Consider the following 24,650-nt stretch of genomic DNA (forward strand, 5'->3'; position numbering starts at 1 on the left):
CCCACACCTTCCCAACCTGAAGACACTCTAAAAGAAATTAAAAACATCTCCAGGTGAAGAATTGCCAAAACAAACCAAAACAGAAGCCCAACCAAAACTTTCCTAAAACAAGGCACATCCTTTTGAGTTCTTAAGGGTGTTGAAAAGAAAAGACACCAACAGTGAATCCCAACAGAAAGAAAACCTCTTACACCCTACCTTCCACCCAGAGACAAGGTGAAATATTGTGCTACTCTCAGAGTGAGTTTGCCACAAGACGCACAGCTTAGTTATACTCTAATAATCTTTGTTTTCTCTCTGGTTTTTCTGTTTTATCTTTCTCAAGCTAAAATCCAGTTTTTTCTTGATTTCTTTTAAACCTCTTTATATATTCACTAATATTTTTAATTCTTTTTTTTTAAATATATATTTGTTAAAGTTTCTTTTTATTATTTTGGTGCTAAGGGGGGGGGGGGGGAAATCTGCTTTATATCTTTGTTTTGTGTTATTTATTTCCCCCCCCCTCCAATAAATTAATACTTTTTAATAGCTTATCATTGTCCTCTCCTATCCAGGCAAGGAGGGGACTGGGCAGGGGCACATCCTGCTGCCCCCCCAGCAACCTGCCCCAGAACAGTGCATTCGCTCCCCAAATTTGCAACCAACACAAACAAAACCTTTTCCCAAGCCAAAGGCAAAGTCCCCACTATGGGGACCTCCCCTGGCCCCACTGGCCAGCAGCAGTGACCCTGCAGTGGGACCCCCATCCCTGGCCCTGCCTGCCCCCAGCCAATGATGACAGAGGAAAAAAGACAAAAAAAAAAAAGTACCAAGGAAAATTGAAAAAAGGAGAAAATAAACCCAAATGCAGTTGCCCACCTGGACCTGCCACCAGCATGGCCATTGGCCACATGTGGCCACTGCCAGGGCCACCACATTGGACAGGGCTTGTGCTACATTCACAGCCACCCGTGGCTCTGAGGCCAGCAGGGCACAGGCTTGGTGGCCATCGGACAGGTAGGTAAAGAGGATACCCCTCCCCCCACCCCCCCGCCATCCTGGAGCCCCAGCAGCTGATGGGGGCCATTTTGTGTTGCTTTGTTTCTTCTGGTGTTGGAGTCAAGTACTTTTTTTTGCTTCTCAAAGGGAGTCCTGCTGGAGCCGAGTCTGTGAGCACAATCCTGAGGTATCTTCTTCTTTGTGCAAACCCCAAGGGGATGTCCAGGAGGGGACGGTTGTACAAAGGGGACAAGGAAGAGGAGGGCAGTGGGGCAGGGTGGGGGTCGTGGATCGTTGTGCCCTTGTGCCCACATAAGCCCTGAGGTTCGCGGGGCCCTGGTGCCCCTCACTCCAGCATGGCATCCAGCTGGTCTGCCAGGTCATCAAACATGCTGCCAATGTCATCCAGAATGCTCACGGTGCTCTTTGATTCCACGGCCGAGCTGGGAAAGTGGCGGGGATGGGTCAGTGCTGTGCATGGGATGGTCACACCACATGGTCCCCTATGCCCTGTGCCACAGTCTGCATGATCCCCCTCTGTCCTGCAGTGCTCAGCACTATGTTGCCAGTGTCACCTCCTGAGAGCCACCACGCAGCTCCATAATGCTTCTCCAAGACAGTCCCCAGCACACCTGCATGCCTGTATCCCCCTGCTCGTGCTGCTCCAGCACGGTGTCCCCCAGGATCACCTCCCCAGTCCAGCTCTAGCCAGAGGCTTACAGAATCACAGGCTGGTTGGACTTGGAAAGAACCTTAAAGATCATCTAGTTCCTAGTCCATGCCATGGGCAGGGCACCTCCCACTAGCCCAGGTTGCTCAAGACCTCATCCAGCCTGACCTTGAACACCCCCAGGGAGGGGGCATCCCTAGCACATCATCCATGATGCTCAAACATCTCCCCAACATCACCCAGCACAGTCCCACTCCCACCATGGTGACACAGCCCAACAATTGCCCATGATGCTGGTGCCCTCCTGACCCACCCCACCCCATGCATTGTTGGCACAGTACATCCCTGTACCATCCCCAGGGACCACAACCCGCCCCGTGCCAACCACCCTATGCCCACTTACTCTGCCACCTGATTGTCCTCCTGCTTGATCTTCTCCTCCACAGCCTGCAGCGCAGCAGCCAGGGAGGCGCTGGTCTCCTCCAGCTTCTGCTGGGCCAGCTCGGGGCCAGCGGCATCAAGGGAGGGGCCGGCGATGGCCGAGCGTGGCGGCTTCACCGGCACCTGCTGGGGCTGGGTGCCAGGCGAGAGAGGCTTGGCGGGGCTGGAGCAGAGCGACGGGGGCGTGCTGGATGGCTTGGTGGCAGTGGTGGCACCTAGCTGCCTGGCAGGGGACGGGGCCGGCGTGGAACTGGCGCTCACCGACTGCATGGCAGCGTGGGGCTTGGGGGGCTTGGGTGCCGTGGGGGGTGGCGTGGGCTTGGGCGACACTGGGGGTGGCGTGCCATGGACCCGCTTCACCTCTGCAGAGAGAAGGGAGATAAGCAGAAGAGTAGCAGGGCCAGTGGGCCCTCCAGGATCCACCCAGGGCAGGTCATATCCTGGGGGTTGGTGGGGCACCTACCTGGGCTGCCAGGGCTTGGGATGGGCACCTTTTTGGGGGTGGGTGCTGGTTGCCCAGGGACCTTCTGGGGCGGTGGCGTCAGCACGGGCTTGGGAGATACCGGTGGCTTGAAGGGCTTCTTGGGCTCGGCAGGCGCCGGGGTGTAGTCGGGGCCGGCGGCAGGCGGTGGGGTGGAGAGTGGTTCAGCCCCGCTTAGCTCGGAGCCTGGGCGCCGCTTGACAGTGCCGATGCCGTTCTGGTAGACAATGAGCGGGGCCGGTTCCAGCGCCGGCTCCTTCTCCTTGGCCTTGGGCCGGCGCTTGACGGTGTCAGACTCGGTGAGGACAAAGCGGACGCCGTCCTGTTGGCTCTGCCTGGCCCGGATCCGCCGCTTGAGCGTGGCGCTGGCCTCCACCTTGGCCAGGTCCCCCTGGCGGTGGGTCGGGGACAGCCCCTCTCCCAGGGCCCGCGGTCGCTGCTTGATGGTGAGGTTGCCCTCCTCAGCAAAGGGGATGCCATCAGGGGAGCCACCGCGCTCGACCCGCAGCCGCTCACCGGGGCCGTCGACACCCGGTCCCGACCGCACGCTGTCGGCTCGCTCCCGGCGAGCGGCGGCCACCAGCCCGGTGACAGGACCACTGATGGTCCGGCGCCGGTTCACCACCTCCCCATCCAGCCCTATGGCCTCTTTGTGCTTGACAGTGGCCAGGACGGTGGCCACACGGGCACGCTCAGGGCTGCCCGCAGGAGCACCCGGCTGCAGGTAATAGCCATCGGGCGCCTTGGTTGGCCCTGGCCCACCACCCACGTGTGGCTTCTGCAGTGCCAGCGCCCGGGCACCACCACCTATGGAGGACATCTCCAGCATGGCGGCAATGCTGCGTACACTGCCGGCACTGCCCGTGTCCACACTGCCACCCAGGTCACTGCCATGTCGCTGCTCCTGACAGCTCTCCTCGGTGGTGGGTGACCCTGCAGCCACCTCACTGTCACCCTCCTTGGGGAAGTCCTCGGCCATGCCAGCACTGGAGATGGCAGAGCTGGAGCGTTTGGGAGGGGGCGGTGGAGGGCCCTTCTTCTTGGGACGGACAGCAAAGGACTGGCTGCGGTTGACGTTCTTGTCGCCACCGGCAGGTGCCCGCACCGAGTGGCTGCGGCCCACACGCCGCTGGACAGTGGCATAGGGCCCTGCGTCAGGCACTAGCAGCTCGTCTCGCTCCTGCTCACTGTCGGAAGCAGCGTAGCGGTTCAGGCTGTGTGCCCGCTTCTTTGGCCTCCCTGGCTCCTCCTCACCCTCGCCTGCTGGCGGTAGGCACAGCACTGGCACTGACACAGGCAGGACAGGTAACCCCATAGGTGTCCCCTCACCCTCAACAGGCTGTGGCAGGACGTAGGCGAAGCCGCGGTGGGTGGGCGACTGTGGCAGGGAGCGGGGTGAGGCAGGACGCTCACCTGGTGGCAGCAGCTGCGGAGTGGGCTTCACCTTGGCAGTGGCGTGGGGCACCAATGGGCCCTGTGGTGAAGGGGGCCGTGGCTTGCCAGGGGTTGGTGGTGGTGTTAGCTGCCCGGCGGCAGGCGGGAAAGGCTGCCGCGGTTTGCCAGGCACTGGTGGCACACTGGCACGCTTCACAGGGTGTCCATGACGAGGTGGATGCCCCTCCTTGGGTGGTGCAGGTGTGCCCTCACCAGCCCCCTCTGCCAGGTACTCCTGACTCTTGGAGATGGCAGTGGCCGAAGATGCCTGCGGGCCATCCCCCAGCAGCTCCTGTGAGCTACTCATCAGCCTGGCACGGCCACCCAGCCCTGGTGGTGAGCGGTGGCCAGGGGCTGCAGAGTTTGCCACTTTCTCGGGGGGCTCCTCAGGGGCTTCGCCTGTCATGGCCACCTGCAGCTCGCTGCTGAGCTCACTGTCCTGGAAGGTGGTCATCTTGGGTGACTGGCACTCGGGTGGCTCTGGTGGCGGGGACTCAATGGTCAGCACCTCTGGGCCTGCTGCCCCCTTCCTCTTCAGTGTGCCCTTCTCGTACTTGCCCAGCTCTGCGCGCTGCAGCTCTGCCAGCTTCTTCACTGCCAGCATCAGCTTCTTCTGGTGGCCTGGGGATCATGGGATGGTGGCATGGGACATCAGCACTGCCACTGGGGGCTGGGGCCACCACAGCCAGAGCCTGGCATGAGACCTTACCCAATTTGGTGATGCCAATCTCCTGCAGGTCTTCCCAGGTGATGTCAGTGATGAAGTCGATGTTCTCGTAGCCATTCTCCACCAGTACCTTGTAGTACTGGGACAGGCCAATCATGGAGAGCCACAGCGCCAGGTTGGCCTGGGGAGGGAGCACAGGGCACAGCTCAGTGCCAGCTGGCAGCAGGGCCTGGCTCTGGCAGCTCAGTACCCACGCCATGCAGTGAGGCCATCTTGCTGGGGACAAACCCAGAGGAATCCCCTTGTCCCGACACTGTTTCACTGCTCCACAAGCACCTGGGGTCATGCTCAACCCCATTCCCCTGGGAATCCCCTTGCTGTGCCAGCCAGTGGGGCAGGAGAGATGTCAGGGGACACCATGTCATGCCCACGTGGTGACAGTTTGTACCAGCCTGATGGTCTACAAGCTACCAGGAGTGGACATGCATAGTTCTGGGACTGCTGGATGTGGACATCATCTGGCCACAGTGTGCCAGCTCCCACCTCCAGCCCCTTGTGCCACCTCTTCTCTGTAGGGGACAGGACACAGGGGACTAGTTGCCACCCTCGACCTGGCTTCAGTGTCCCCAGCCCCACAGGGCTCTTACCGGCTTGTACTCAGGCAGCCACTCGGGGATGCTGAGGTTGTTGATCTCAGAGGCAATCTTCTTCCTGTGCCCTGGCTTGGTGACACCAATGGCTGTCAGGTCCTGGGGCAGAAAGGGGAGTCAGCATAACCCTGTGCTGGCTGTGCCTCCCTTACTGTGTATCAGCCAGTGCCAGTGTCCCTATGGGTTGCTGCCCCATGAAAGAGTTCTAAGGCACTGGCACAGGGTGCCCAGGGAGGTGCTGGAGTCCCCATCCCTGGAGGGGTTTCAAAGCTGCCTAGATGTGGTGTTGAGGGAGGTGGTTCAGTGGTGGTGGCTCAGCAGCAGCAGTGAGCTGTGAGCTCTGGGTGAGTGGTTGGACCTGAAGAGTTCAAAGGTCTCCCCCCCCTCAACAGCTACACAGCGCTGTGGCCTCACCTCGGGCGTCATCCGGCTGATGGTGGTGATGTCGTAGCCAGCGTTGAGGAAGTTGGGTGCATAGAGCTGCAGCTGGAACTTGCAGAGCCACTGGTACACGGCCTCTGAGCTCTGGGGTGAGAGGAATGGCAGCTTGCGGTGACCCTGAAGACAAGGACCTATCCCTTGGGCTGTCCCCACACCCATCCATGTGCCAGCCAGAGGTCTCAGCTAGAAGCTGGCACCACATGGGAGCATGACCCTCATGCCTTGGGACACCCTGTGCACGCATCTGTCCCCTGGAGAATGCAGGGAGCTGGTGATATGAAGCTGGGGAGTTGTCAGATGTAGGGATGATTCATGCCACTGGCTCATCGCATGGCACCACATCCCATTGCCATCGTGGCTAGCACCCAGATCTATGCTAGACTTGGTGGCCGTGGCATGGGGCTGAGGCTATGGCTGCAGAGGGGTGGCCCCACTGCATGGTTGTGCCCGTGCAACCCCAACACCACACTCCACCATGGGGGTTCTCAACACCACCCCAGTGCTCCCTACACCACCCCAGTGCTCCCACTCACCTTCCCCTCCGATGGTGGCTCCATCTTCTTCAGCTGGGGCTCAGCAGGGGGCTGAGTGGCATACGGGGAGCTGGCCACGCTCTGTGATCGCGCTGAACCTGCTGGAGGGGCAGCAATCAGCAGGGCACAGCCATGGCCCCCAGGCTGGCAGGGCCAGGGCAGGCATGGGAGAGGGACATCTGCCCCAGCACAGCAGATTGGAGTACCCTTGGGTGCCCTGGACACCAAGAGTGATTCCCTGGGATGAGCAGGGGTAGTGCAGGGCACCATGCTCAGGCACAGCCACTGAGTCATAGCCCCCCTGGCTGAGTCCTGCAGAAGTTGGCCACACTAGCATGGGGCTCTCCTGGGTCTCCAACACCACGGTTTACACAGCTCCTAGATGCCGTGGCACTGCTGGGGCAGCCTGTGCTGCTGCCATGCCCACCTACCTAGAGCCTGGTGAGTCCTCAGCCCAGACAGGGTGCCACAATACCCTCCACCCAGTGTGGCCCCAGATGGAGGGACCCAGACAGACCTCTCCTCTGGAGCAGGTTTCCTGACTAGCCCCCTGGTCAGGCAGCAGCTGCCCAAAGCCCTGTCCCTAACTCCTCCAGCTCTGCCATCAACCCATAAGGCTCATCCACCCACTGCGCCCAGCAGAGAGAGCCTCAGATGGGGTGGGAAGGCTGGCATGAGCTGCCTCATCCCTTGGGACTCCCACACAGAGCACCCAGGCAGGTGCCCATCCTCCAGCTGTGCCTTTGCCAGCCCTGGGAGGGGTGGGTGACAAGGGCTGCACAGAAATTTGTCTTACATTTCAGATCAGAATCAGTGAGAGCAGCCCCTGCCTCCCTGGCTACTGCACTCTCCCTCTGTGCACATCCAATGTGTTTGTGTGTTTCCCCCCCCACCATGTGTCTGTCTGTGTGTCTCCCCCCACCGTGTGCCTGTGTGTGCATCCTCCTGGTGTGTGCATCCTCCTGGCACCTGCAGCCTGCTTGTGTGGGCATCCTCCTCTCATATGCCTCTCTCTGCCGTGTGCATCTCCCTCACATCTGCAGCCCACTTGCATGTGCATCTCCCCAGCATCTAGTTGTCCCCCACCCCATCAATGTGTGCAGCCCCCACCCCATCAATGTGTGCAGCCCCCTCCCCATCTGTGCATCCCCCCCTTCTCATGTCTGCATTCCCCTCCTCATGCCTGCATCCCCCTCCTCATGTTGCCATCCTCTCTGCTTCTGCATCCCCACAGCCCAGGCATCCTCCACTCCATGAACATTCTTCTCTTGTGTGCATCTCCCATCTGCCAACCCCCCCTACCCAGCATATGCCAACCCCTCAGCACGGGCAACCCAAGTCCCTCTCCCGCAGCCCCCTGGGCAGTACTAGTAGCAGTGGAGGGACCCCCATCTCAGGCTGCAGTGAGGCTGGCAGGGTGCCAGGGAAGGAAAGGGGCTGGGGAGGAGCATTAGTGCCCCCCTCTTCAGCTCACCCATGCCAACCACCCCCCCATGCCCACACCCCTCCATGGGGTCCCCACTAACCGAGGCAGGAGAAGGCCTGGCAGCAGCCGAAAGGTGAGAGAGTCATTTTTTACCCCCACGTTTTCCTTCTGGTGCCGGGTGCAGTGACAAAAATAAGGGAAAAAAAAGGACAAAATCCCTGGATCCGCGGCTGGCCCCGTGGCAGTGCCAGGGCTGCTCTCTGGCTTTCAGCAGCCGGCTGGTGGCACCCACCTGCGGGGATGTCCTGCGCCTTGGCCGGCCCATCGCCCACGGAGGACTCTTGCGCAGAAGCCTTCTGGGAGAGAACCGTTGCCAGCAGCTGAAAAATACCCCGGAAACCGGGTGGGGAGAGAGAGCAGCAGGAGTAAGGCGGGTGGCTGGTGGGTGCCAGGGTGCCCAGGGAGCCAGGGTGCTGCGGTGAGTGTTGTGCTGCCAAGGCAGGCAGCAGAGTCAGGTTGCAGTACTCAGAGCAGGAGCAGCACAGATGGTGTTTTGCCAGCAGCAGGAGCCCGCAGCACCGCAGCACCCCAGATCCAGCCTGGCGCATGCCTGGCATGGGCTGCCAGGCTAACCTGCAAAGTAGAGCACCCACCCACAAAACAAAGGCCCCCATGGCCAACATCACAATGCTTGGCTCATGGGGAGCCCAGTGCCCATCCTGCACTGGCATAGGGCAAACAGGATGCCAGGGAATGTGGGCTCATGGGTGCTTCAGACTGGCCACAGGACTGTGGGTAGGACATAAAGAGCAGAGGGTTTCAGGGAGCAGTAGGCAGGGTGCAGGGCACAAAGAGCAGAGTGGTGCAGGGTGCAGGGGGCTGTATGTTGGCATACAGCAGCAGACAGCATTCTGGTGGCAGGGTGCAGTGCAGTGGCAACCTCCAAGCAGCAGGGACATTGACACACAACTTTGGTTGGACCATAGGCATGCTCATGGGCAGCTTGTGCCCTGTCCTGCAGCCTGACAGGCCGCTGTGTCGTGGGCTGAGCCTGGGAGGGGACATTCTGGTGGCTGCTGTGACAGCCACCATGGTGGCACACTGGGTGCTGGGAAGACCTCACAACACCAGGCCCACCATCAGTCCCAGCAGAACCCTGTGCCAGGACAGGACCCAAGTGTCACCAGAGGGTGGCATGGCTATCTCAGGGCTCACCTTACCTTGACACCTTCAGAGCCAGCATGCAGGGCATGTGCCCCGCTGCCTGCGCTCTGCCCACTCCCTGAGCTGCGGGCAGAGGCCATGCTGCCCGTGCTGCCCAGGCTGCTGCGGTCACCACCTGTGCAGAGAGAGAGGAGATGCCATTATGGCACCCAGCCCCGTAGCCAGGGCTGGAGGATGCCTTGGTGCAGCCACAGCCCACCGGAGCCACCACTGCCTCCTGGTGTGTGTGACTCCAAGGCATAGGAGGGTGCCAGCAGCGTGTGCCAGCCCTACCTGCGAAGGGTTTCCGCAGCACCCAGATCTCCTCAGCGGGCGCTGGCACAGCAAATCCACCCTGTGGCGGCGAGAGGTGGGACGGGCTCATGTCGGTCCCACGGGACCCTTGGTGGCAGAGCAGAGAGAGGTGCCATCAGGCATGGAGGCTCCGTGTTGGGATGGCACAGGGCAAGGTGACCTGCAGCTCCCCAGGGCCTGTCGTTGCTGCACACATGGAGAACCCCAAGGCAAAGGTGTGGGGTCCCCAGTCACAGCCATGCCCAGGGATGCCACCACCACTGTCCCAGAGGCCCCAGGCAGTTGGCACAGGGTGACGGTGATCAGCCCTGGCACCCCATGCTGCCACCTACCAGTCAGGGATGTACCCACAGCAGGATGTCCCAGTGTCCTGGCTCAGCATTGGCAGGGGACAGGGACCTTGTCCCTGTATAGAGCAGGATGGGGGCACAACCCAGTGTGGGGGAGCAAAAGGAGCTGGGCAAGCTCAGGCAGTGGGGACCAGGGTCCCCACCCCACTGTGCCCCATCCAAGGCAGTGCAAGCCATGCCCATCGTCTGCCTGCACCCATCTAGGGGAGGACACAGGGCTATGTGGTGCCAGGCATCAGTTGCTGAACCCCCCAGGCTCCCCAGGGTGCCCCATGGGTGACACAGCAGTGGGCGAGAGGACCCAGCCCTCTCAGTGGGGCACAGCTTGAGGGTCACCTTTAAAGCACTGCTCCTTCACCAGCTCATGGTGCTGCCTACCCTGTCCTGCTCCTGCCCAGCACTGAGCACAGGGCTCAGAACAGCACCAGAAGTGGACAACAGACCTGTGAGACCTGGCACTTGCATGGCATTGACACAGCACTGCCACCAGCCACCATGGAGCATGGCTTAGCCACCAGCCATGGGACACTGTCACCTGGTACAGGGTATTGCCACCCTGCTGCTGCCCAGACTGGTTTCATCCTGTTAGTATCTGGGTCGTAGCAGGATGTGGATGAAGCAAAGTGATGAGTTCCACCACAGCAGCAAACAGCCATGCCACCATCGTGCTGGGATGTCCCTGTGCCATACGTGCCATGAGCACACAAAAAGGAGTCCATGCTGCCCAGGCTGCTGAGTGACCCAGTGAGGAGAGACAGCCCCAGGGAGAGGCTCTGCTCCCTCATGCCCATCACCACTGTGGCTAGCCCAATGCTTTCCTAACACACCCACTGCCCCATCATCACCAGGGCACATGCAAAGACCCCCAGCCCCAGAGAGCTGGTGGCAGCCCCTGTGGGCATGGCACAGGCTGCACTGCTGCCAACCCCCATCAAATATCTGCTCTCCAAGAGCTCTCTACACATAGACGTGCAGCATCTGTCACCTGCCTGTGCCATGGGGACAGTCCACAGGATTTAGCTGGGCACTGCCAGCCCCAAGAGCATCCCCCAGGAAAGCATGTTTGGCATCCCAGCCCCCTCCTGAGCCTCGACTGAGTTAGAGCAGCTTGATGGTCATCAAACCATCAAGTGCTGCCCAGCCCTGCCCCATGGCATAGAGCCTGGAGGGTATTTTTGGGGTGTTCCCAGGCAGTCAGATAGAGCAGGGAGGAGAGTAGTGGCTGTGGGCAGAGCACAGAGAGCCAGCAGAAATGGTATTGCCCCACAGCCAGGGACGGCAGGGTGGTGAGGGTGGGGTGCTGGTTGCTCAGAGATGGTTGATGCCCCATCCTTGGAACCACTCCAGGTCAGTTTTTTGGGAGCGCTGAGCACCCTGCTCTAGTTGCAGATGTCAAAAAGGTGTTGAAAAAATGAGTAGATGTGGAACTCTGGAACATGGTCTGGTGATCATGCAGGTGTTGGGTAGAAGGCTGGACTTGATGAGCACAGAGATCTTTTCCAACCTTAATGATTCTATGTCGCTGCTCACTGGAATAGATGACCCTTAAGGGTCCCTTCCAATACAAACCAGTCTCCTTCCTCGAGGTGTTCAAGGCCAGGTTGGATGAGGTCTTGAGCAATCTGGGGTAGCGGAAGATGTTCCTGTCTATGGCAAGGAGTTGGAACCACATCATCTGTAAGGTCTCTTCCAACCCAAACCATTCTAGGATTCTATGATTTTGTGATTGCAGGGTCTTGCACTAGATGACCTTGAAAGGTCCCTTCCCACCCAAGCCAGTCAATGATTCTATGATGTGCTAGTGGCAGAGCCATTGGCCACACAGCTCTAGAGCGGTGCAAGGGAGGGGGCTGACAGCGTGCAACATGTGCACGCCCCTGCCACCCTGCGTGCCCAGAGAGGCAGGAGATGTCGCCATCCCTGGAATCATTCCAGGTCAGGTTGTTTGGGGCTGTGAGCAGCCTGCTCTGGCTGCAGATGTCCCTGCTGACTGCAGTGAGTCTGGACTGGATGACCCTTAAAGGTCCCGTCCCATCCAAACTAGTCCATGATTGCGGGGAGGTTGGATCAGATGAGCTTCAAAGGTCACTTCCAACCCAGCCCATGACTCTCTAGGTCCATGCACACACATGCATGCACAGCCTGCAGCCAGACCACGGCAAAGGCAAAGGAGGGGGGGGAATGGGGGGGGGGGGGAAGGGCGGGGGTGGGCAGGAAGAAAAGACTCAATAAAGGCAAAGAAAAGAAAATGCCTGGGGGCACGAAGCGAGCGGTGAACTACCTTGTCCGTAACGCGGCTCGTCGGCACTGCTAGGGGAGAGCCTGTAATAGCCAAAGGAACTGAAAGGAGTCTGATGGGAATGTGGTGGTGGAGGTGGAGGTGGAGGCAGGGAATGGAACGGATGGGACGAGGCGTCACCGTTTAGCACAGCAGCCCCGAAAACCGGGAGCGGGGTCTTTTGGTAGTGGTGGGGGATTGTTACAGTCTCCCATGAACCTGATAAATAAAACAAGAGACAAAATGAAAAGGGTCCAAATGATAGTGAGACAACGCTCAGCGCCACCAAAAACAGAGAGGAAAGGGAAGAGGAAAAGGAGGGGGGGAGGAGGGAGAGGAGAAAGAGAAGGAAGAGGGAGGGGGGAGAGGTGGGACAGGGAAAGGAAGGGGGGAGAAAGAGAGAGAGAAGGAAAGGAACGGGAAGGAAAGGAAAGGAAAGGGAAGGAAAGGAAAGGGAAGGAAAGGAAAGGAAAGGAAAGGAAAGGAAAGGAAAGGAAAGGAAAGGAAAGGAAAGGAAAGGAAAGGAAAGGAAAGGAAAGGAAAGGAAAGGAAAGGAAAGGAAAGGAAAGGAAAGGAAAGGAAAGGAAAGGAAAGGAAAGGAAAGGAAAGGAAAGGAAAGGAAAGGAGAAAGGAGAAAGGAGAAAGGAGAAAGGAGAAAGGAGAAAGGAGAAAGGAGAAAGGAGAAAGGAGAAAGGAGAAAGGAGAAAGGAGAAAGGAGAAAGGAGAAAGGAGAAAGAAAGGAGAAAGGGGAAAGAAGAAAGGAGAGGAAAGGAGAAAGGAAAGGAAAGGAGAAAGGAAAGGAGAAAGGAAAGGAAAGGAGAAAGGAGAAAGGAGAAAGGAAAGGAAAGAAGAAAGGAAAGGAAAGGAGAAAGGAAAGGAAAGGAGAAAGGAAAGAAGAAAGGAAAGGAAAAGAAAGGGGAAGCAGCAAACAAACCAAAAAAGGCAACCAAAGGAAGGTGGAGAATCCAGAGCTAAGACCCAACCGATGCAGAGCCAAGGAGCAGCAGCTGAGCTCAGCACAGCCTGGCACAGGATACAGCCCATGGGCACATCCCACATACCCATCATGGCACAGACACCAGGACAGCCCCATGCTGGAGGCAACAGCAGCTTCTGAGGCTCCCACAGCCAGATTACTGTGGTCCTGCTCCCCATCAAGGGACCCCGAGGGGCTGCAGGCACAGCTGAGTTTGGAGCTGCAGTGTCAACACCCCCCATGCCCAGCTGGCCAAGCCCTGGTGCAGCATCTGCCTCCAGCCCATGCTGCCACCCTGCTTCACAGTGCCCAGGGCTGCAAATGATTGGGATGGCTACCAAACCCCACACCCTGGCAAGCACAACTGCAGAGCCACAGATCTCAGCCCTGTGCTACTAGCACACAACTCACACATGGAAGGCAGCTCTATCCCTGCCCATGTGGCACACGGAACCTCCAAAGCTTCTACAGCCAGTGTGGTGGTGCCCAGCAGCCAGCAGGCCCTGGTGGGATCTTGGGATCCCTTAGGATCTTGTTCAAGTGCTGCCATTCCCTGCCTGTGCCCTAGCAACATGTGGGACTAGGCAGCATGTCGCTGCCAAGGAGGAAAGAGATGGGTCAATGTGGGCACCCACACAGCTCCAGGCACCGGACACAACCATGGGCCATCCTGGGGAACCATGCACCCCACTGGGAGCCCACCAGGATGGGATGGGAATGGTGACAGGGACAGGCCCATAGGGCAGGGGAGCAGCATCTGATCCCTGAGACGTCCCCTGACAGGGAGACCATCCCTGTGGGGCAACTCCAGGTCTCTGGAATGGGTACCCAGGCTCCTTGCTCAGATCCTAAGCACCAGATCCTGTGGCTCCACCAGTGCTCCATCCTCCTCAGACCCTGGTGACACCCCCAACTGTCCCCTTGCACCAACCTCCCAGCACCACAAATGCCTCCCCCAGCCCAATGCCAGCCTGGCCCCAGGGTTGCCCTGTGAGCACTTCAGGGCTGCTGCCACTGATCCCCATGGGTACCAGGTGGGCACCAACCTCACATGCACAATGGGAACAGTGATCTCACACACTTGGTGGAGACATCAACCGCATATGCTTGATAAGGACACCAGTCCCACATGGACAATGGATACTCCCACACACACCATGGGGACAGCAGCTCCATATAGGAAATGGAAACAGAGTGATCCCCCCCATGCTTGATGAGGATGCCAACCATGCATGACGGGAGCATCACCCCAGTTTGGCTTCATCCCGTCAACACCCCAGGGTGAAACAGGGGGGCCCTGTGGGGTGCAGGTTTGGGAGCATCCCCATGAAAGAGGTGGAGGTGGAGGGGGCCAGGATTATTTGCCTGTTCGTTTGCTTATGGCCTCCACCAGGCTGGAGGGGAAGTAACCCACGCGGTCGTTGCCAGTCCGGTTGTCGTGGATGCAGCCCTTCCAGCGCCCATCTGCGTGCTGCTCCAGCACCTGTGGGCAGGGGCCAGGGTCAGGGGCTGGCAGTGCCAGCAGGGTGCGCCTGGTGCCCATGTGTCCCCCAGCAGTGACACTCACAGTGATGATGTCCCCAGCTCTCACGTTGAGGCTGGTCAAGTCGTAGTTGTTGCAGTAATCCTTGACAGCCCGGACCTGCAGCGCGGCCGAGGCTTCTGCAGGGACAGAGCGGGAGCGTCACCACTCACCCACCCCACAAGGGACGGCACTCCCCAGCCTGGCATCCCCAACCCAGCTTCCCCATGCCCCCCGACCCTCCTACCCCGCAGCATCTGCTTTATCTCCTTGCTGGCTTGGCTGGTGGTGAACTGGTTGACGATGTCCAGAGCTGTCTGGTTGTAGGTGTTCCTGACATGGGCATTGATTCCGCTCTGCAATGGTGTGGAGAGGGCTTGGGAAGAGGCTGCCCCCCAAACTCCACCACCCCGGGACCCCCAAGGCCATCCCAAACTCAGCAGCTGAAGGGCACAGCTCATTGCCTTGGTGTGCACCAACCTTGGCACCCTCACTCCATTTCCTGGGAGAGGGGCACATGCTGCTTCACAGCCCCCAGCCATGGGGTCCCTCCCTTCCCACAGCCCCTCCCTGGTCTGGGGGTGTCTGGAGGGGTGTCTGGGAGCTCTTACATCCAGCAGCAGTCGCACCACATCCGTCTTGCCGCAGAGAGCTGCCTCATGCAGTGCTGTGCCTGCCTTGGTTTGTCGGTTGATGTCAATGCCAGCCTGCAACAGGAGCCTGCAGGCAGCAGTGGAATCATCAGGGATGGGAGGTTGGGGGGTTCCTGGCACTGCCCACCCCCGTGCCCATGGTACCCACCGGATGATGTCGATGTGGCCGTTCTTGGCGGCGAGGTGGAGGGGGCTGGTGCCGTTGGGGTCGGTGGTGTCGCCCGGCTTGGGCTCCAGCAGTGCCGCGCACATGTTGCTGTTCAGGAGCAGTTGGACCACCTGGCTCAGCAAACACAGACAGAGCAGGGCTGCAAGGGCGCCTCTGCCAGGGTTGTGCCCCCACCCCCACCTCCCCTCCCTGCTCTTGCCCCTCCTCCAGCAGCTGGAGCTTCCCCTCAGTGCTGGCACTGCATGTCTCCAATGCCAGCCCTCCCAGCAGCTACCCCATGCCCACCCTGAGCTGTTCCAGGAACCTTGCTGTGCCCCCAACTCCTTCCCAATCTCACTTTCAGGTCAGGGTGGGGGTTTCCTGGCACTGTGAGGACTTACCCCAACCCGGCCGAACTCGCATGCCAGGTCCAGGGGTGTCTTCCCCGAATTGTCCATGATGCAGGGGTTGGATTGGTGCTGCAGCAGCATCTCCGACTGCAGAGGAGGGAGAGACCAGCTCATGGAGGGCAGGGACAGGGAGTGTGGCACAGACCCCCTCCAGCCACTGCTGCCACCAGCCCCACCATACCACATCATAGTGCCCATGCTGCGCTGCCAGGTGCAGGGGGATTTGCCCCTCATCCGATGGGATGTTCACAGAGGAACCTGCTTTCAGCACCATCTTCATGGGCTCCTTCTTGCCTTGCCAAGCTGCATAGTGCAGGGGCCGCATTCCTGCAGGTGGACAGGATGGGGACATCGGAGCCACTCAGGCACACCAATGCACCCAGCCAAGTCCTAGAGAGGGGTGGGGGGCAACAGCCAGGACTCTGGGACTCACCTTTGTTGTCCTTGATGTCCACTGCAGCCTGTGCCTCCAGCAGCAGTGAGATGAGCTCCGTGTTGCCGTTGAGTGCCGCATGGTGCAGAGCTGAGAACCTGGGGAGCAGCCATGGTGTCAGGGGTCCCATGTCCATGTCCTCTCCAGCCCATGCCCAGCAGTGTGGCCTCAAGCCTCCACCCACTACAGCACCTCAGGGCACCCGCTCTGCCTCCTGCAGCCCCCCAGATGCCAGTATCCCCAAGATCCCAGGGTCGCAACAGCTATACATCCCTGCCACGTGGGCACAGGATTAGCCATGGCATGCAACAAGGGCCAGAGGGTGGGACATGCCAGGGTGGACATGGGATTGTTCACAAGCCCACCACTTTATTTTGCTTTCCCTGGGGAGCTACAACCACAAGATAGACCCTCCCCTGCAGCCTGTGTTGGAGGAGGAAGGGCTGGGGATGCCCTTAATGCCACAGGCCCTGAGATGCTTTTTTTTTGGTGGTGGTGCCACCCTCAAGCTTCCCAGCCTGCCTCATGCAACCAGTTCCATCCCATCCCTTTGATCATGTTCTTGGGATGAAGATGGCCCCAAAGGAACTTCAGGTTGCACCAGGGCAGGTTTAGGTTGGACAGTAGAAGAAACTTCACTGAAAGGGTTCTCAAACCCTGGAACAGGATGCCCAGGGAGGTGGTTGAATGCCCATTCCTGGAGGTGTTTCAAAGAGGCAGAGATATGGTGCTGAAGGCCATGGCTTAGCACCAGCCATGCTAGAGTTAGAGAATAGTTAGAGAATAGTTGGACTGGGTGATCTGAAAGGGCTTTTCCAACCCAAACCATTCTGTGATTCTATGAGCTGGGAGCAAGGGCTGACCAGGGGATGCTGGAGCAAGATGGATGTGGGGGGGTTGGACTGGGTGATCTCCAGAGGTCTCTTCCACCCCCTACCATGCTGGGATTCTGCAGAATGCTCCCTGGAAATGCTGGGACTCCCTGGGGCTGGAAGTGATGGGATGAGCAAGCACTTGGTGGGGTGTGCCAGGATGCTGCTCTCCCCAGTGACCCACTTCTCCCAGCCTAGCTCCAGCAATACAACCAGAGGCACCAGCACAGGGGGGCCCAAGCTGCCACCCCATACTGGGATAGGCCAAGCCAGGAGGCTCATGACTGGGAAGCAGACCAGGAGCTGACCTACTTGCTGCTCCAGACCACAGTCATACACAGCATCCCTGCCCCATCCCTGGGCCACCTTGGTGTCACCAGAGCATGGGAACAGGCTGCAGGCCTTAGGTGGAACCTCCCACATCTGCCCTGTGCCCAAGAGATGGAAGGAGGTGTGGCGATTCCATCTGTCCCCCATCGCTGGGGCACACAGCTGCTGGGGGAACACATGTCCCAGCTGGGGGAGCGTGATCTGGCCACCACACTCCCCTGTCCCCCATCACTGGGACACTCAGCCAGGTTGGCAGAATGTCCCAGCTGGGGAGCAGGCTGTGGCTGCCATGTTGCCTGTGGAGCTGGCACCAGGGAGCAGCGATGTGAGCAGACAGCTCAGCACAGAAGGCTGATCCCCAGCGTCTGCCTGGGAAATGTCAGCATTTTCTGCTCCAGCGCCCTGCTCAGATCTGCTCAAGATGGTGCCGAACACAGCCCTGCACCCGCTGGGCTGCCTCAGGGGCTTCCCCTGGCACGGCACAGCCAGGCACAAAGGCCAGGCATGGTGCAGGGCACCATCCCCCGGACAAGTGCAGGGACACCAGCATGGCATCCACTAACCAGGCCAGGAATCAGTGAGCAGAGCAGAGATGGAGAAACTGAGGCAAAGCCCCAGGGCTGGCTGAGCTGGCACAGTGGTGGGTGGTAGAGTGGAGCACACATGGAGTGGCCCACATGTGCCCCACAGTGTGAATCCTCTCCAGGAGCAGCAGTGGAGGTTGCTCCCCTGTTGCAGAGCTGCTCCTGCACTTCCAAAACCATCCTGGAGCTGCAAGCAGGATACAGAATCCCATCATGGTGAGAGCTGGAAGGGACCTCTGAAGATCATCCAGTCCAACCCCCCTGCTCCAGCAGGGCTCCCACAGCAGCTTGCCCAGGACCACAGTGTCCATCTGGGGTCAGAAGGTCTCCAGAGAAGGAGACCCCACAACCTTTCTGGGCAGCCTGCACCAGGGCTCCAACAAGCAGGTACAAAGATGCCAACCCAGCTCCAGTCTGTAACTGTGCTCAACACTTCCTCAAGAGAAGCTAAACCACAGTAGAGCTCCACTTCACAAGATTCCTCTAGAAGCCAGAGGGTCACCTCTCATTTCCTGATCCATTTCATAGAATCATGGATACTTTCGGCTTGGAAAGGACCTTAAAGCTCATCCAGTTCTAACCCCCTGCCATGGGCAGGGACACCTCCCACCAGCCCAGGCTGCTCAAAGCCTCATCCAGCCTGGCCTTGAACACCTCCAGGGGTGAGGCATCCACAACCTCCCTGGGCAACCTGTTCCAGTGTCTCAGCACCCTCACTCTAAAGAATTCTTCCTAATGTCCAATTTAAATCTCCTCTGCTTTAGTTTCAAACCATTCCCGCAAAGCCCTATCACCATAAGCCCTTATCAAAAGTCCCTCCCCAGCCCTCGTGTAGCTCCCTTCAGGTACTGGAAGGCTGCTCTAAGATCTCTCTGGAGCCTTCTCCAGGTTGAACAGCCACACCTCTCTCAGCCTGTCCCCATAGAGGAGGTTCTCCAGCCTCTGGTCACCTTTGTGACCTCCTCTGGACCCTTGCCAGAGGAGAGGGTTCCAGGTCCTTCTTTTGTTGGGGGCCTCAGAGCTGGACACAGTGCTCCAGGTGGGCTCTCACCAGAGCAGAGCAGAGGGGCAGAATCACTTCCCTTGACCTGATGGCTATGCTGGTTTTGATGTAGCCCATTTTGAGCACCTCTTACTCCTTAGCACATGCCCCCTTTTTTGTGCACACCCTGGCACAGGGCTCCCACTCACCCGTCGGTGTCTTGAAAGTTGACATTGACTTTCTTTGCTGATCCGAGGAGTTCTGGAAGTGAAGGAAGGGGACAGCACATTAAGAGTGGCACCAGAAACAGCCATGGCACAGACCTGGAGTGTGCCAGGGAGGTGACAAGGCTGCAGCTCCAGGTCTCCCTTCCCACCAAGGACTGGGCTTCTTGCAGTTCTGCAGCTGGGGCACAGCATGGTACTATGCAGAGCTGACTGAAGGAGGAGGGCTTAGGCTGAAGGGGCCCTGCTGATGGTGGCAGGGCCCAAGGGCCTCTCTTGGCATCAGGGTCCCCATCTACCCAAGATGCAGTGGGTTTTCCTGAGGTTACAGCTCTTTTGCCTTGCTGGAACTCCAGTATTGCCCCAGTGCCACACCAAGCTGCCAGACCAGGCCATTTCAGCAGAGCAGGGAGCCCCAGCATGTCCCTGCAGCCCCTCGCCTGGCACTGCCATGCTCCCACCCCACACTTGCCACTGTGGGAAAATAAACCTCCTCAGGGCAATCCAGTTAGCACCAGGAGGAAGGATGGAGCCAGATCTACAGAAGATTTACATGAAAAATATCACTCGGGCTTTGCAGGGAGCCTGCGCTTCCTTGCAACAGGAAGCCTGAGCAGCAGGAAGAGGAGGTTGCAGCATCATGGCAGAGCCCTGCTTTGGGGACTCATGCAGCTGCCCCTGTGCCCACCACAATGCTATGGCACCATCACAGCCCTGAGTCTGAGTGTCAGGGGGAAGAGGTGACCATCCTCACCCCCACAGCTCAGCTGGAAGTGTGCTGGGGACAAGAATGTTTGGGACAAACCTGCTAGGGACAAACTGGTTGGAAGGGACTACTTCAGGCAGGGAAGGGAGATCCAGGACCAGAAGGATGCTCCCTGTGCACCACAGCCATGGCCTTGCTCACCCACCCTGTACCATGTCTCCTGGTTGGCATCCCACTGGGATATTCAATTATTTCATGTGATAATTGAATGGGCATGGAGGGGGACCAGGACACCATGGTGTCTCCATGGCATGGGGAGGGACAAGGCCACCACAGGGTCCCCAGAGCACAAGGAGGGCACCGCAGGGTGCCCTGGCCATGGGGAGGGACAAAACCGCGGTAAGATTCTCAGGGTGCAGGGAGAGACATGGTGCCAGGGGAACCCCTGGGCATGGGGAGGGAGAGGGCTACTGCGGGGTCTCCAGGACACGGGGAGGGCCAAGACACCAGAGGGTCCCCCTATCCAACCCCAGTTTCCCTCTCTTCCAGAAAACAAACTGCCACCAGCCCTCACCCCATGTGCCAGGCAGCCTCCCCTGCCCTGGCACCCTGTGCTCTTCATTGAACGTGTTAACAAACCACCTCAGCAACAAAACTCAGGCAACAACCCCCCACATCCCACCCCAGAGAAGGACTGGACATTACTGGTGGGCAGAGCCCCCCATCCCCAGGACTGACTGCAGCGAATGATGCCAGGCAAGTCCCCATCATCCCCAAGCTGTCACCAGGGTCCCCAACAAAGGTGCCATTCAGTGGTGGTGGAGAGGAGCCCAGGGCTGCTTCCGCTGCTACCCAGTGCCAAGAAGCAGCTCCCAGAAGGGGGTCGAGCCACCCCCCAAGGATACCAATGCCTGGTGGACAAAAGAAATGAACGGGCACAGGAGCGGCACCATGCCCAGCACTGGCACAGATCTCCAGCCCCCAAATGGGCCCCACTCGGGCTAACAGACAGACAGACGGATGTCAGCAGGTCTTCAGTGCTTGGCCTTTCCCACGGGTTGCTGTTGGGATGGGATAATGCCTGGGGATCAGGATCGAGGGGCACTATTGGCATCACTGCTGCACCCCTCAATGCTGATCCCCGAAGGCACAAACTGGCATCAGCAAATCTCTTCTCCCTGCACCTGCAGGAGAGGTTGAGGCTGCCAAAATCTCTTTAGCACTTCCATCACTGCCCATGCCAAGTGCTTAGTCAGTGACTTCCAGCCACACAGAGGTTTTGACTTTCCTTAAAGCACTGCCAGCAGCCACCAGCCTCCTTGGTGCCCAGGTAGGGCTGCAGTGAGCTCAGGGCCCCAGTATTGGCTTCAAAGTTCTGCTGGGAACAGGTTTTTTGGGTCTGATGGGATCTCCCAACCCACTCTGGGGAGGTCTCATGGCTTCCTGGAGGCAGCATGGTGAGGTGTGAGTGGTAGCATGTATGGTGGTTGGCACCCCCATGGGGTGAGGCCAGTGCCCCAGATGGTATAAACTGCTGTGGCACCAGGAGAGATTCAACTCCATGTCTGTACCAGCACCAGGGCCATCAAGAGGTGGTGGCTTTGCACGGGCAGTGGGTAGGGCAGAGAAGGCAGCAGTTGCCATGTCAACCAGCACAACCAAAGCTTCTGAGGGGCTACAAGCAAAACCCTTGTGCCATGGCCCCAGAAACTAACCCCCTCTTGTAATGGCAGCCTGGCATGGAGCACAACAGAGCTATCTGTTCCAAGAGCACAGCACTGCAACTGGAGCCTGGAGACCAACTGGGCCCTTGGCACAGCCCTGCTGGGTGCTCATGGTATGCAGAACAGAGAGAGCAGGATGGGCACCCCAGCATACCACTGGATTCACAGCCATCTTAGCCCAACTTCTGCCATGTAGGACTGGCAGCCTGTCTGGGAGAGCTTGGTAAAGGCTGGGAAGCACAAGGAAAAGTCTCCCACTAACAAGGGAGCATGGGAAGGGAGCCAGGAGTGCTGCCAATTAACAATACCAGCCAGAAAAGGAGACTGGCACAGCGGGGAGGAGAGCAGGAGTCCTGCACTGCCATGCTGCCGGCAGGCACCAAGCACGTCTCTGCTCCCTGTCTGGATCACTGGAGGGGTGATGGAGAGCACTGAGCACCATCGAGCACCCAACAGTACCCAACGAGAACCATCCCGCTGGTGCAGATGTAGAAGCCGGAGCCACCAGGCAGACATTGCAGTACAGAGAGCAATGGTGGCGCCCCTGGCACTGGGGTCCTTGCTCAGACCACTTGAGCCTCATCATTGCCCTAGTATCATGGAATCAGAATCATAGAATGGCTTGAGTTGGAAGGGACTTTAAATTTCACCCAGTACCAACCCCCTCCCATGGGCAGGGTCACCTCCCACCAGCCCAGGTTGCTCAAGACTGGTCTTAGACACTTCCAGGGATGAAGTGTCCACAGCCTCCCTGGGCAACCTGTTCCAGTGCCTCACCACTCTCCCTGGAAAGAATTTCTTCCTCCTCTCCAGTCTCAATCTGCCCTTTCTCAGCTCAAAGCCATTGTCCTTCGTCCTGTCACTCCCAGCCTTTATCAAAAGTCTCTTCCCAGCTCTCCTGGAGCCCCTTCAAGTACTGGAAGGCTGCTCTAAGGTCTCCCTTCTCTTTTCCAGACTGAACAGCCCCAATGCCCTCAGCCTGTCCCCATAGCAGATGTGCTCCAGCCCTCTCCTCATCCCTCCCCTTTTTGCTCTCCACGGGATGCTCAGGTGAGGGTTGTGCCACAAGGGAGCACCACAGCCCCACTCACAGGGTTCCCCTTGGCTTCTGGGGCACCCTGCACCCTGCACCCACTAAAATCCAGAGTGGCCTGATGGTGCTGAGCTGGGTCAAGCAGGAGCACATCACCAGACCCAGGAAAAGGGGGACCTGCTGTGCTGTGGGATCCAGTGAGCCCCAGCACCACCAGGGCTGGATCCAGCTCCTGCCTGCTGCAGACACCGACCAGAAACCACATCTGTCATGGGTGAATGCTCCTGCAGAGAGCTGGGCACAGCCACTGCTCCCAGAAAAGCCTTCCCTGAAAGCCAGGGAGATGAGTGAATGCTTGAGTTCAGCCCAGCACAGCAGCTCCTCACCTGCTCCCTCAGCCCCTGCCATACACCAGCCTCGGGCGGGCACTGCCACACAGGCAATGCACGAGCTGGCTGCATGTGCAGGGATGGGCATGGATGAGGGAGATGCTCTAAATGACCCCCAGGGGCTGCCCATGCATCACCCTGACCCCCCTGTAATGTGCCTGCCTACTGCTCTGGGCATTCTAGGGCACCCCATTTGGAGACATCCCAATCCCAGCTCTGGCTCTGGGCATCCAGAGCATGCTGTAGGAAGACTCCAGTGCCCAACCATGGCTCCAGGCATCCCAGTACACTCTGAATTGAGACATCTGTGCTCAGACACTGCTCTGGGCACCCTAGTGCACCCCATGGGGTGACTTCCATGCCCAACTGCTGCTCTGGGCACCCTCATACGTGTCACAAGGAGATCTCCATGCTCAACCATGGCTCTGGGCATCCTAGTACACATTATGGGATGACCCTTGTCCCCAGCCATGACTCTGACACATCCCAACGCATGTCCCATGGACACTCCCTTGTCTAACCACAGCTCCAGGCATCCCAGTGCCCACTGTGAAGAGATTCCCATGCCCAGCTACTCCAGCCCTTCCCTTGCACTCATGTCCAAGGCCACAGCCCTGCAATGTGGGGCCCCTCCTCAGTGCCTCCATAGCCCCTGGCTAGGAGCTCCTCTCCCCACCCAGCACCAGGGCCAAGTGCCAGCCCCCAGCATCTGCAGCCTGTGCAGTGCCAGCAGTGATCGATACCTGGCTGGGGCATGGGGACTCCTGGCCAAGCCCCCACTGACAAAGCACATCCTCACCCAGCTCCCCCCTGGGCAGTGCTGTGCCAGCTCAAAGGGAGCAGACGGCTCCAGCCTTCACAATATCAACATATACTTAATGAGGAGAAAACCATCTCTGACCCACGCCCACTCCCCACCCCCCCAATAAGCTTGGTGGTAGTGAATGAACCAGGGCACCCCCCACCCAAATACTCCTCCCCATCCCTTCCATCACCCCACACATCTCCAGCCCCACCATCCCTGCTGCTTTCCCCATCCCCATCCCATATAGGCAGGAGGATCCCTGTATGTGCCCCCCCCGCCAAAGCTTGGTGGCAATATGAATGAGCCAGGGCAATCCCAACCCTACCCCTAAAAAACCCTCCTCCTCATCTCTTCCATCAGCCCACTGTGGCAGTTCCTCTCCTCTCCAGCCCCACCATTCCCATCACACTCCTCACCCCAAGCCCAACGTAGACAGCAAGATCCTTGCATGTGACCCCCGAAACCCAACTGGGACCCCCCCACAGCAAGTAGGATGACACCACGAGGAAGACATTGAAGGCTTTTAGAGTAGTAAGGAGGGGAGGATCCTGCAGTGGCATCACTGTGAGACGCCGGATAAAGGAAGCATCCAAAATAGCTGCTCTTAATTATATCCTTGCTGATGAGCTCCACACAAATGATGGTCTTGTACCTTACAGTGAAGATGCTGGGGGGTGGGATGCCTACACTTTGGGGGTCTCCAGGGTGGCACAAGGATAGGCAGAGCATGTGGCCATGTGCTCTGCCCATCCACATGCCACCCTGGAGACCCCCAAGGAGGCTGGGTCAAGCGCTGATGCCAAGGTGATGTCTCGATGCTAACATCCCTGGATCAGTTGGGAATGGTTAAATAATGGACTGGGAAGAGGATGGGCTCTACTGAGAAGTCCATGGGATGCTGGTTGCACTGGGAAGGGATTGCCTTGGGTAAAGAGCTGGTTGGGATGGGATGGAGATGTTGAAGACCGGTGTCCACCACAGAGTTACTTCAG

The 24,650-nt window shown here is 58.7% G+C and overlaps 1 protein-coding gene across 1 annotated transcript in view; it reads right to left on the reverse strand.

Annotated features, from left to right (window-relative positions):
• Positions 1-1,324: 1,324 nt before the first annotated feature.
• CASKIN1 (CASK interacting protein 1) overlaps positions 1,325-24,650 on the reverse strand; it is a 34,200-nt gene continuing 10,874 nt past the window's right edge. Inside the window, 19 exon segments of the mRNA XM_054391067.1 lie at positions 1,325-1,421; positions 2,052-2,451; positions 2,553-4,625; positions 4,714-4,852; positions 5,319-5,420; positions 5,736-5,846; positions 6,296-6,393; positions 8,014-8,101; positions 8,942-9,060; positions 9,219-9,260; positions 14,140-14,326; positions 14,411-14,505; positions 14,613-14,721; positions 14,977-15,085; positions 15,167-15,297; positions 15,568-15,663; positions 15,758-15,903; positions 16,010-16,107; positions 18,987-19,038. Coding sequence (XP_054247042.1) covers positions 1,325-1,421; positions 2,052-2,451; positions 2,553-4,625; positions 4,714-4,852; positions 5,319-5,420; positions 5,736-5,846; positions 6,296-6,393; positions 8,014-8,101; positions 8,942-9,060; positions 9,219-9,260; positions 14,140-14,326; positions 14,411-14,505; positions 14,613-14,721; positions 14,977-15,085; positions 15,167-15,297; positions 15,568-15,663; positions 15,758-15,903; positions 16,010-16,107; positions 18,987-19,038 — 4,292 coding nt within the window.

This window comes from Indicator indicator, chromosome 22, assembly GCF_027791375.1.
Source record: "Indicator indicator isolate 239-I01 chromosome 22, UM_Iind_1.1, whole genome shotgun sequence".
Lineage (NCBI taxonomy): Eukaryota > Metazoa > Chordata > Aves > Piciformes > Indicatoridae > Indicator > Indicator indicator.